Source organism: Podarcis melisellensis (genome assembly GCF_964234715.1).
Source record: "Podarcis melisellensis genome assembly, chromosome: 15".
Classification (NCBI taxonomy): Eukaryota; Metazoa; Chordata; class Lepidosauria; order Squamata; family Lacertidae; genus Podarcis; species Podarcis melisellensis.
In genome coordinates, this window is record NC_138532.1 from 34,860,188 (window position 1) to 34,873,750 (window position 13,563).

At 43.8% G+C, this 13,563-nt stretch overlaps 1 protein-coding gene across 10 annotated transcripts in view; it reads left to right on the forward strand.

Annotated features, from left to right (window-relative positions):
• AUTS2 (activator of transcription and developmental regulator AUTS2) overlaps positions 1 to 12,507 on the forward strand; it is a 667,021-nt gene extending 654,514 nt beyond the window's left edge. For 5 of the 10 annotated variants that reach the window (XM_081890188.1, XM_081890193.1, XM_081890191.1 and 2 more), the window contains 4 exons: positions 664 to 756; positions 3,138 to 3,221; positions 6,193 to 6,415; positions 8,154 to 12,507. In XM_081890188.1, the coding sequence (XP_081746314.1) occupies positions 664 to 756; positions 3,138 to 3,221; positions 6,193 to 6,415; positions 8,154 to 9,387 (1,634 nt within the window). In that variant the 3' untranslated portion in view covers positions 9,388 to 12,507. The remainder of the gene's footprint in view (positions 1 to 663; positions 757 to 3,137; positions 3,222 to 6,192; positions 6,416 to 8,153) is intronic. The other 5 variants (XM_081890190.1, XM_081890192.1, XM_081890189.1 and 2 more) reach the window with 3 other exon arrangements.
• Positions 12,508 to 13,563: the final 1,056 nt, after the last annotated feature.

Here is a 13,563-nt window from a genome sequence, read left to right on the forward strand (position 1 = left end):
GAGAATGTTAGCCGCTTTGAGACTCCTGAAGGGGAGTGAAAGGCGGGATATCAAATCCAAACTCTTCTTCTTCTTCCAATTGGAATCAAGTGTGGGTGAGAGTGGGCCCACACCCTTAGTCACCCCCCTTCTGCGGAGCCTCACCACCCTCTACGTGTAGGGAGCTGAATGTCTGCCGCAATGAGCCTTCCAAACTTGTGGAGGCTCCCCATGCAATTTCAGAACCGTGCATAATCATGGCTTTAAAGCTGGTTGTCCCAGGATCTACAATGTGCAATGTGACTGCAGCATCCCTGGCAGAGGGCAGTCCAGCCTCTGCTTAAATACTTCCAGCAAAGGAGTCTCTCTCAAGCCTCCTCTAGAGAGACATGCTGGAAGTGTCCTAATGATACATCTGCATGGGATCAGGTGACAAGACCAACACAGCATCTGGGTGACCCAGATTTGGAATGCAATCCTAGTTTTGCCAGAAACACCCGTGTATGACGTCCAGTGAATATAAACACATTTGTCAGCCATTTTTCATCAACTGTTTACTGGGCTACAAGGGAAGGTATATCCCTCAGTTCTAGAAGACAGGACCTGCTTGCAGCATTGTGATACGTTGGCGCTGTGTATCTTCTCTGAACCCGCTATTCAAATGTTGTTTTATTTTTGCTTTTGAATTTGTCCTGATAGGTGCTGCCCACCCAGCCGCACCCCCTTTTGGCCCTCACCCCCATCACAGCAACTTCCTCAACCCTGCTGCTCATTTAGGTAAGTAGGCATTACCAACTTGTGATAAGCTGTGGTGATGGGCCCATCACCCTTGAGAGCATTTTTTTTACATGATTTAGTGCAGAAGGAGCCAACACAATGCCCTCCGGATGTTGCTGTACATTAGCTATGCTGACTGGGACCGAAGGGAGCCACAGTGCATCAGGACGCCACAACATGGGCTCCCTCTAAGACCCCATCTGCACTATACAGTGGTACCTCGGGTTACAGATGCTTCAGGTTACAGACTCCGCTAACCCAGAAATAGTACCTTGGATTAAGAACTTTGCTTCAGGATGAGAACAGAAATTGCATGGTGGTGGAGCAGCGGTGGCAGGAGGCCCCATTAGCTAAAGTAGTGCTTCAGGTTAAGAACAGTTTCAGGTTAAGAACGGACCTCCAGAACGAATTAAGTTATTAACCTGAAGTACCACTGTATATTTTAAGCAGTATCATACCACTTTAAACAGGCATGCCTTCCCCCCAAAGAACCCCGGGAACTGTAGTTTAAGGATGCTGAGAGTCATTAGGAGACTCCTATTCCCTTCACAGAGCTACAACTCCCAAAGTGGTTTATCCATCTTACACTCCCCCCCCCCTATTTAAATACCGACACTGAAGGAGATCTCATCATCTCCAGGGGCCATCAGTTCTCATCAAATAGCTCTTATAATTAGGAAATTTGTCTCAGTGTCCAGCTATTCCCCTGAAATCCTAGTCCTGGAAATTCTGCTTCATTTCAGCCCTGCAGATACACTTCATGAAGGCCGGGGCATCTCACGACATTCACATATTCAGGAGTGCTATTATATTTATATTATGTCCATGTCGTTCTTCAATTCACAGTCATTTGGGCAGCACCTTAAAGAAGGGAGTGAAACAAAATACACTTTTTAAAAAAGAGCCAAAAGAGGAAAAAATACCCAGCAGGGGAAAAGATGCAGGTGTGAGGATTATATATATCGGAAAGGCCAAAGGTTCCGTTCAGCTGCTGTAGGACTACAATTGCTTCTCTTTGGGAAAGAAAAAAATCATGAGTTTTGCCGGTAGAATCAATAGGAGAACCTTTGCCTGGTTTAAACGATCCCTGGAATTCCCCCCTTCTCCCCCCTGCTCTATAATAAGGGCCAAAAGAGATTTTTGGGAGCATATATGTGGAGGTGGAGAGGGGAGAGTAAATCCTTGTGCTAATGGAATGAGTGTACTGGAAACTGCCCAGGGTTTATTCCTGACTGCAGCTTAACGTTATGTAAGAACAAGGCCGTTGCTATTTAGTGAGAGTGCACACACATACAGTGGTGCCCCGCAAGACGAACACCTCGCAAGACGAAAAACCCGCTAGACGAAAGGGTTTTCCGTTTTGGAGGCGCTTCGCAAAACGAATTTCCCTATGGGCTTGCTTCGCAAGAAGAAAGCCCATAGGGAAATCTCCGGGGACCTCTTTTAAATGCTAGCGGTGGGGAGCAAAGCCTTTCCCCCCCTCCGGCCTTCAGAAGAGGTCCAGGAAGGCCGGTGGGGGCCGAAAGGCTTTGCTCCCCACCGCCAGCATTTTAAAAGCAGTCCAGGATAGCAGGGAAGCGCTTCCCGCTATCCCGGACGGCTTTTGAAGGCAGGCGGGGGGGAGCAAAGACTTTTGCCCCCCGCCGGCCTTCAGAAGAGGTCGGGGGACAGACTGTCCCCGGACCTGGTCTGAAGGCGGTTTCCATAGGAACACATTAATTGATTTTTAATGCATTCCTATGGGAAACCGTGCTTCGCAAGACGAAAAACTCGCAAGACGAAAAGACTTGCGGAACAAATTAATTTCGTCTTGCGAGGCACCACTGTATTCCACTTCTGACATTTCAAAATCTGCTGTTCCTCTTGGGAAACAAGCAGAGTGGAACTCAAGGGATATAAGCATTGTGAGACAATATTGGGTGGAACTGGGGAGAGGCCACTTATATTGGGGCTTATGAGGCAGGGCACTGGGGTGAAAATAGGGCATCCACCCTAAAGGAATCACCTACCCAAATTATCCATGGGTGACCCTGGGAAGAATGCTGTATCCACCTAAATTTTACTTGGAATAGACCCATTGACCTATATTAGCCATGTCCATCAATGTCAATGGGTCTATTCTTGAGTTGAGCTAGCATTGGATAGATCAGGCTTCCTCAACCTTCGCCCTTCAGATGTTTTTGGCCTACAACTCCCATGATCCCTAGCTAACAGGACCAGTGGTCATGGATGATGGGAATTGTAGTCTCAAAACATCTGGAGGGCCGAGGTTGAGGAAGCCTGGGATAGATCATCGTGTTTTCTTTGTAACACACATCTAGCCATAAATGCTCCATCATAGGTAACGCCCTTCCCATTAGTCTCTTTCCATTTGGTTTCAGAGACATTTAATCGGCCCACGACGTTCACCAGCCTTGCAGCCGTGAGCGGCAATGCCTTCGGGGGACTCGGGAACCCTGCCGTTAGTGAGTAAATTCTCCCAGCTGTGGCTGTGTTTGGTTTGCATTATCATCAAGGATGCTAAACCATGGCTAATTGGTGTCCCCCCAAAAAAGAGAGGACTGCCTCTGTTTCTCAAAACCCTTGGGCCTCCTGAAACCATCTTCCTTGGCCTAGTTCTCACAGGTACGGAGAACCTGAGTCTAGGGCAGGTATGAGGATCTTAATGGCCCTGCAGGCAGCACTGGACTCCCAGCATCCTTGACCACCCTCTTGACCATGCTGGGTGAGCTGGTAGGAGTTGGGAGTCCAAGACGTTATAGAGGGACACAGGTTCCTCACTCCTGCAGCACTTCAGACTATATGCAGAGGGCTCAACATGCATGCATGCTCCTCTACACATACACAAAAAGTCCCCTGCACATAGAAAACCAGCATGTTGTCCTTTCACTTGATATACTGGCCTTCTGTATGCAAGGAACATTCATTGATATGATGCCTTGCCTGCAGTCTGAAGTAGTGAAATTCCAAGTCGTATTGCTTATATAATAATAATAATAACTGAAACTGGATATACACATGAGAGTCATAAAATGTAAAAGAACTCACCATGTGCATCCCACCATGAAATCCCTTTATCAATAGTCCTGCAAGCAGTAGTCCCCAATTCACATGGTGAGTTGTACTAAATGTTATCAGGGGTTGGCTGGGTTTATTTATTTAAAGAATACCATAAAGAGAATTTTCAGAAGAGACATTACCCAAGGTAGGCTCTTTTCGGACACTGAAATGCACAGTTGAGTCCAACCAAGGCCTACTCAGAGTAGACCCACTGACTTCAAGGACAGCCCCAAGTAGAGTGTGCTGAAGTAGCCCAGGAAAACAACTGAGGTCAAGCTATTCTGATCTAGGATATACACCTCACTCAGTTTTGCATGCCAACCCTAGGATACCAAAGGGTGATTTTTTTTCAAAGAAGGGGCAATCCCATTCTGGAGAAGAATTTGTGGACTTTGGGTGCTCTTGCATTATTTCTGGTGAGCTGCTATATCTTGTTTTCAGGCCTGATCCAGTCTAATTTCACCTACATCCCCAGTCCCCAAAATATAAAGGTTCGAGTAATATAGCATATATAGCACTCCTGCTTTTATGAATGTTTTGTAAATTGTGGAAAGTTCTGGTACATTCTCAAGCTACTAAAGTAAAAAGTGGTCATATTTAAAAGGGCTTTTATACCATGGGATTTGCTTGCAAACCATGCTAACCAACAGAGAAATCCACAACTTTTGAAAAATGGGCTTTCATGTTTCTGAAAATTGTGAGATGGAGCCTAGAGGGTTGTTTCCAGTATAGGCCATCGACAGGGCCTACTCCCTTGAGTTGGAAAACAAATTCTAGCAAGTGGTTGACTACACTGGTCTTGGATACAGTGTGGTCTAGCTGAGAGAACCCAAAATCATGGAACAGGTGTTAAATTGGCTCACCTTCGACTCTGAAGAGACTCGACTTGGGTTTATACAAGGTCCCATCTTCACTATACATCATACCACTTGAATCAACCATAGTCCCCCCCCACACACAAAAATCATGGGAACTTTAGTCTGTTAAGCATGCTGAGAGTTGTTAGGAGACTCCTATTCCCCCCACAGAGCTGTGTTTCCCAGAGTTCCCTAGGAAAAGGGATTGATTTTCAACCATTCTGAAAATTGTAGCTCTATGAAGGGAGTAGAGGTAGAGGTCTCCAAACAACTATCAGCACCCGTAATAGACTACAATTCTCAGTTTTCCTTGGGGGAAGTCATGGCTGGTCCAATCTTATCCCTAGTTTTCCACTGTCATCTCCTTCTCCTTCTTGTTTTTGTCCTGGTGAGCCTCTGCCTTGTATTACTGTGTTTGTGTCCTTTTTTCTGCCACTGCAGAGGTTTTTGTGATGAATGACTATTATACTTGCTTATTTCTTAATGTATCTATTCCTTTGGTTTTCTCTAGTTGTGTCAGCTGCTTGCTGTGAACAGAAAAGCCACAGTATATGTGGTTGAAAATAAAGCAGGGTTCTAGCCAATGTTAATCCAACTCAGAGTAGACCCATTGAAAATATTGGGTATTGCGAACTTGGATCTACTCTGAATGAAGCTTAGTTGACTTGGCTGTATCCACTGCAAGTCAGAACCATTGAAATTAATGACTAACCTAGCTCCATTCATTTCAGTGGAGCAGAAGCTAGTTGAGATAGCTCAGCTGGTAGAGCATCAGACTCTTAAACTCAGGGCCATGGGTTCAAGCCCCATGTTGGATGAAAGATTCCTGCACTTTAGGAGGCTGGGCTATATGATCCTCATGGTCCCTTCCAACTCTACAATTCTGTGATTCTGAATACACCCCAAATATTCCAACTGCACCAAGTTATCAGAGGCCATCTTTGGTTTCCAGTGTTTGTGCCACTAGTAAGTGAAGATGTCAGAGAATTCCAACAAAAGCAAAAATTTATGGTATTCACTTGCCCAGTCCCAGTGGAATTAATGGACATGACTAGCTTCAAGTCCATTAAGTCCTGTGGGTCTGTGTAGAACCTGATTAGGTACAACCCAATATGAAATCTGAAGACTGAAATGACCCAACCAGCCAAAATGATGGAGTATCATTTCAAATACTGGGCAAATAAGGCACCCAGAATGGATACAGGGCCAGTACCCATCTTACCTGCTTTCGGGTTAGGGTATTCCAAAGCTGATGTGCCACCCTCAAAAAGGCAGTCTCTTTCACAGATGCATAATGCACAAATAAGATTGAATGGCAAGTTGCCTTCCGAATGTGAGGATTACCCAATTCTAATGCTTATCTGTTAATCTCCTTTCCTTTTTCCAGCTCCCCAATATATGTATTCATTTTAAACTCTGAGTGCTGTAAAAATAAAAAAAAGGTTGGGTTTGATTGGTAAGTACCATCGACTGAGCATATTGCTTCTTCTTTTTTTCTTTTCCCCCTTCACCATTTCAGCGCCCAACACTATGTTCGGCCACAAGGATTGCCCCAGTATGCAGAGCTTTAGCAACCCACACGAGCCCTGGAACCGCCTGCACCGAACTCCTCCTTCGTTCCCGACCCCTCCGCCCTGGCTCAAGCCAGGTGAGCTGGAACGCAGTTCGTCTGCTGCAGCTCATGAGCGAGATAGAGATGTAGATAAAGGAGACTCTTCTCTTAGTAAAGATGACAAAGACAGGTATGAAAGAACACTTTTCTGAGCATCGTTGAGCGCAACGCCGGGGCAAGGAGCCGAGAGGCTTGTCATTCCTACTTATGCAACTACCAGGTCTTCTCAGAAGTTCCCTAATCATCGGCCACGCTGACTGGCTGCAGAGCCCTCTTCAGACATAGAACGGAACTGCAGCCATAGTATTGGTCCCCTTGATTGGCAGGTTCTGCGAGAAAACTCCGGATCAGTGGAGGCTGGTCCAAGAGGGCAAACAGGGCACTGTCCCAACAAGCTCAGTCTGCTCTGAGCCAACCTGCCTGCCCATCTACTTATAACAAGCCCAGGTGGTGATACTGCCATTCTCTCATGATCACCTCTCGCATGGGCATGTTTGATAGGGATGCAGGAGAGGGCCTTCTGAGTGGCTGCTGCTAGGCTTACTAGAGTCATGCTCCTGCTTGTTGTAGATGAAGACTGTTCCTTCAGGCTTTAGCGAACCAACTGCTTTTTTTAATTACACGATCTGCTTTTTAATAGATTTGTTTTGGCATTGCTTTAATTCCATTATAGTTTAATTACTTTTATCTATTATCTCCTGGGGTGGTGGGAAGAGGTAGGGGATGATAGATGATTGATAGATAGATAGATATAGATAGATAGATGATAGATAGATAGATGATAGATATAGATAGATAGATGATAGATAGATAGATATAGATAGATAGATGATAGATGATAGATAGATAGATAGATGATAGATAGATAGATAGATAGATAGATAGATAGATAGATGATAGATAGATAGATAGATGATAGATAGATGATATAGATGATAGATAGATGATGATGATGATAGATAGATAGATAGATAGATAGAGAGATAGATAGATAGATAGATGATAGATAGATAGATGATAGATAGATAGAGATAGATAGATAGATAGAGATAGATAGATGATAGATAGATAGATAGATGAGAGAGAGAGAGAGAGAGAGAGAGATAGATAGATAGATAGATAGATAGATAGATGATAGATAGATGATAGATAGATAGATAGATGATAGATAGATATGGACCACAACTCATTTGTAGAGCATCTGCTTTGCATGCAGAAGGTCTCAAGTTCAGTCTCCAGCATCTCCACTGAGAAAGACACCCTATCTGAAAGCCTGGAGAGCTTTTTGCAGTCACTGTGTAGACAATGCTGGGCTAAATGGACCCACCATATGACTAAGCTGAAAGGCAGCTTTCTATGTTCACAGTTAGTGTCCCACTGAAAACTAGTTACTGGGAGACATGTCAGATGGTTGACACCTGCCAATTGAACTTGTGAGAAAGTATCTGGCTGGATACTTTTGAAAACAGGATCCTGGACTAGATAGAAATCTTACACAGCAGGGCTCTTCTTATAGAAAATATTGTTGTCGTCCTGGACACAAGTGTGTGTTGCCATCCTAACTCACCGTAACTCATTTGGACTTCTGAGTTGTCAAGTCTACTGAAATTAAAGAGACTTCAGTGTATGGTAGGCGTGATGACAATTGATCCTTCAGATGTTGCTGAACTACAGCTCCCATCAGCCCTAGCAAGCATGGCTGATGGCCATGGATGATGGAAGTTGTGGTTCAGCAATACCTGGAGGGCCAAAGGTTCTCCACACCTGGTGTATGCTATTGAGCAATGAGTTGCAAGCTTTGGGTTTAGACCTCTACTTTAGTTGCTAGTATCCTGCAACAGATAACTGTTGTGTTTTCCTTCATCTAGGGAGAGTATAGAGAAAAGACACTCCAGCCATCCTTCTCCTGCACCTGTCCATTCTGTGAGCTCCCTTGGACATGGCCGTAGCTCAGCTGAGCAGATAAGGAGCCACCTGAACCCAGAGATACGGGAAAAAGAAAAACCCAAAGAGCGCGAGAGGGATCAGTCCGAACCTCGAAAGGATGTTAACGTTGATGAGCACAAGGCAAAGGACAACTATATTTCAGACAAAGAAGGTCTAACCCATGAGAACAGGCCACTGGAAGAGTCTAAGCAATCATCTCGGGTACCGTCACCCTATACCAGGCCTGCTGTTGTGGAGAACACCAGACCTAACAGCACCTCTAGCCGAGATACCGAGAAAAAGAATGAGCCTGCGTATGAGAGTCTGAAGAAATCCAGCGAAGTTAAAGTGAAGGAGGAAAGGAAGGAGGATCATGACATCCCACCTGAAGCTCCACAGACACACAGGCCGTCTGAACCACCACCACCACCAATGCCCAACTCCAATGTTCATCCAGGCCCTTTGGTGTCAATGCCCATGTCTGTGGGTGTCACCGGCATCCATCCCATGAACAATATCAGCGGTCTAGACAGGACTCGCATGATGACACCTTTTATGGGGATCAGCCCAATTCCAGGCAGCGAACGATTCCCTTACCCTTCCTTCCATTGGGACCCAATGAGGGATCCGTTGAGAGATCCTTACCGAGACTTGGATATCCACCGGAGAGACCCTTTGGGCAGAGAGTTTCTCCTGAGGAATGACCCATTGCACCGTCTTGCTGCACCGAGGTTATATGATGCAGAGAGGTCGTTCAGGGACAGAGAGCCACATGACTACAGTCACCATCACCACCCACTTTCGGTCGATCCTCGCCGTGAGCATGAGAGGGGGGCCCACCTGGATGAGAGAGAGAGGTTGCACATGCTCAGAGAGGACTATGAGCACGTACGGCTTCACTCTGTTCACCCTGCAGCTCTGGACGGCCATTTGCCTCACCCTAGCTTAATCACCCCAGGACTTCCAAGCATGCACTATCCCAGGGTCAGCCCTTCCTCAGGACTTCAGAATGGGATCCTCAATAAAAGCCCCCCGACGGCGGCTCTAAGTGCCCCTCCCCCTCTCATTTCGACTCTGGGACCTAGACCTAGCTCCCCGCGCAGGACTACCCCTTTGTCGTCAGAAATGCGGGACAGACCACCCTCACACACACTCAAGGACATAGAAGCACGATAAGGCAAACAGAATCAGACCAGGAGAGGACATTTTGTTAAATGGAATGTCAGTGCAGATCTTCTTACTCAACAAATTTAGACTTTGGTTATGACCCAACTGTATAAAAAGTGTATAGACTCAATTGTGCAAATATATTTGTTGGTTTTTTTTAAAAAAAATAATGATGATGATATGATGTTGGGTTGTATATTATATGTTTTCAGAAACTTTAGACAAAAAAGTTGATGCATTTTCTTTATGCCCCCCCTAATTGTTTTGAACCCCCACCCCGCCCTCCAGCAGGAGTAAGATGCTGCAAGTCAGTATCTTGGCTCTAAAAAAAGTTCTCCCTCTTTTTTCTCCCCCTCCCCCCATGCTAAAATGATGGAAACTAGATCTTTCTTTTCCCTGCAAGGTGTTTCCTCTCCCCCCCCCCCCCCGCGCCCCATATTACTTCATGGGTTAATGGGTCATTTATGCAAAATGGGTAAGATGAAAGCTTTACTTTGTAAATATGTAAATAGAAAGAAAGCTAAGTAACATAATACATTAATACTTCTTAAACTGTGCTCTTTGCAGACTTTTAATGGCGTGCAAGGCCACTGCTGAGTTGCCTGCAGCATATCTCTTGTTATATGACAGCTAAATCCCTTCAGCTATGCAATGAATTCTAGGGCTTTTCACAAAAGCCTCTTTTAAACTCAAAGGAGCCTTGTCAACAAACTCAACCACCCACTTAGAAGTCATACTTTCCCTGAACATACTTTTCTCACCTGCTTGCCACCTTTTTTGATGAACAAAGTAAGCCATCCAAACTTCAGCAAACAGAACTTTAGTATCAGCTGCTGCTGCTTATTACCACTTTTGTCTTGTGCTTTTCAGTTGCAAAGTGTTGTACAGTATTTGATCATGTCCGTCCTCTTTGTTGTAGCCCTACCGGGGTTACTAGGATTCACATTTTGCAAATCAGGAGCTTGAGTCTGAGGCAAGGACTTGCTCAAAGCAACTTAATGAATCCTTAGCCAGGCCAGGCCTGAACTCGTGTCTCCAAGAGCCAAAACCAAATTTCTGTCCATGGTTTTACGTTTTCTCTCTTTTGCTAAAGCTCCGTATCTTGCCTGGGAAGTCTCAAAAATGATGGTGCCTGCTTGTGTAAGGGTGCTACATTATGGCTCAGCTATATGTTCAGTGATCTCTTAATTGAGGCCAGTGGGCAACTCCTTCAATCCCTGATGTCACCTTCAAATTTCTGGTCCAACTATAGGGTTCCCAGAACTCTGGGACTAACATAACTCCATTCAGCAAATGAGGCATTTGACTTCATAGAGTGGTGCTGAGCAGTCACTACCTGTATATCCCACTGGCTGGTTTCTAATCACCTCCTGCTCTTCCCTGCCTGCCACTGCCTCTCCCAGATGGATGAAGCCATTTCCCAAAGGTGCTAAATTGCCAAGCAACTCATGAGTTGCTGGAAAAAGGGAGGGGGTACTTCTTAACCACCACCAGTTGAACTTGAAGGAGCGTTGAGACGGAGGGAATAGGAAAGAAATGTCTCAGATGCCCCAAGATATTGGGCCTTGTCCTGGTGACTCCATCCATTTTCTGAAATTAGCTGCACCTAGACTATAGTGATGACAAAGCACACCCACATCGGACCTTGCTCCCCAAAATGTGATGGTTTTAACCAGTGCTATTTTTCTAGAAAAAGAGGTGCCGTAACTCACCATGAACACCTCCCTCATTCTCTCAGAATAGCAATGGCACCCACTTGAGAGGTGCCGGAACTGAGTTCCTGTGAGTCCCCCTCCCAAAAAGCCCTGGTTTTAACAGTGTCCCAGGAACAGGCTGTAAAGAAAATAAACAATGGAACTAATGTGTTCTTGTTTCCTTTTGTTATATATTGTTACTTCTGGAAACTTGTGGGCTTATTCTGCAGAGTGGCAGGCCATAAATAGGCACCACAGTAACATTGATCCAATTTATTTCTAAATGCAGGGTGTTATGAACCTGGCACTTCTAGGGATATGCACAGTACAATTTTTAACACAGCTCCTCTTGGAAATGTCTGGTTCTTCTGGATTTCATTGGTGTTGTGGGGACTGAGGGGGGGCAGCCATTCATGCCTCTTGTTTTGGGTTAGATGCATATTTCCTCTCTTCCCATTTCCCCTGGTCAGCAGAAATCTGCTTCATTAAACAAGACATTTAGGCTGCAATGGTATATATGCTTACCTGGGAGTCCACCCCATTGAATTCAATGGGACTCACTTCTGAGTAGGCCTGTATGGATTGCACTGGCTTTTCAGAAACAATTGCACTGTATGTTGATACTTCTTTCTTGCACAATCAATTATTGGATTAGTTTATTCATTTCATTTTTTATTTTTTATTTTTGGTTGTAATTTCTGCTATTAGCTCAGCATGTTCTAACCACAGTGTCAATGGAATCACAAGATAAAAGATAAATATATATTAATTTTAAAGAATGGAAATTGTTTTAGCCTTTTTGAAAACCTCTGTTTTCATAAGTTTTATTTTTTACGTTGTGTTCTGTTTCGAAATAATTTGGAGAGAATATGACTTTATCAGGAAGCTTACAATATCTTGTCTACTACTGGACTGTAAAAAAATATATATGTATGGAATAAAAAAAAAATAGTTCCATTGGTCTTCTAGTGTATTAAAGTGGTATCTCAAGTTGTTTTCCTGTTTGACAAAAAAGAAAAAGAGAAGTCTAATTACAGACAGCTGTTTCTAATGATCAGAATTCTATTTTAGTAGTCAACTAAAAAAGTTTTAGTTGTAAACTTCAGATTTTGTGAACTCCAGATGTTGTGCAGTGTTTTATAAAGAACAAGACAAAACAGACAAAAAAAAAAAAGACGTAAGAAAATCCTGGGATGGGGGGGGGATGTACACTGGCACTGTAGTGATAGCTTTCAGTATTGTAAAGAAATTGTTATATACAAATCTTTTTGCTGTTTCTCCTGTATGTAATAAAGTCCTTTCTAGATCCTATGTGAAAAGGAAACAAAAAATACAAAAAACCCTGAAGCGACATTCAATCCACAGCATGTTCCCTCATGAGCGAAGACTTGTGTAATGTAAATCTGTGCCATGTTATTAAAAAATGTGAACTAAACTGGTAGGCGCTTCTTTGTTTGGAGTGACCCTCAAGAGGAGGCCTAGGAAGGTTGGTGGGAGCCCATAGGATCTATTAACTCCGCCCATTCCCAGCTGTGGCTCCGCCCACTCCCAGTAGGCAGCTCCTGCCAGAACGTGACCATCAACAGAACTGAAGTCTCCCACTTCTGCTAGAGTGGTGTATTCAGACATGGGGAATAGTTGTTTGCTAGCATTCCTTTCACTCTGCATTACCTGTTGTGTTATGGAACGGGCTTCTTGACTAATATATTGGCATGTCATGCTTCAATGTCTGTGTCTTTTTTAAAAAATGCTTTATTGATTTTAAAAACAAAACCACACAAAACAATCAACAGAGGGGGAAAATCAATCCAAAATTGATACTTGTTATAGGTAACAAAATTATGATTAATTTCCACATGACTGCGAGTCCCCTCATTGTGGTTCCTAAGTTACATTTATTAACTACACACTTATCTTTATCTTTCCTAAGTTGTTTCAGTTATAATAATTTTATAAAGTTCTCTTATTTCATGCAGAAAGTCAATCCAGGCCTGTCAGAGAATTTATATTTTTACAATGTTCTTTTAGATAAACTCTGTGTACGTCCCACTCTCTGTTAAATATTTGGTCAGTGTCATCTCAGAGTCTTGCTGGTAGTCTTGCTAATTCTACGTATTCTCACATTTTGTTCTGCCAGTCTAATTTGGATGAGGTGGAGTCTCCATCCCTTTACGATTTGAATTCTAGCTGCTGCTATTGTATACATAATTTTCCCCTATATTTCTCTGGAATTTCATTGCTTGGTATGCCTAGCAAGTAGGTTTAAGACTTCTTAGGAAAAGAACATTTAAACATTATTTAAGTTCATTATATATTGTTTCCCAAAATTCCCTGATTATTATTTTTTTGCAGTTCCACCACATGTGGATCATAGTACCTTCCGCCTCCCTGCAGCTCCAACAAATGTTTCCCCTAGATTTATACATTTTGACCAGTTTTGCAGCTGTTAGGTACCACCTGTAGAGCATTTTCATGAAATTCTTTTTTAAAT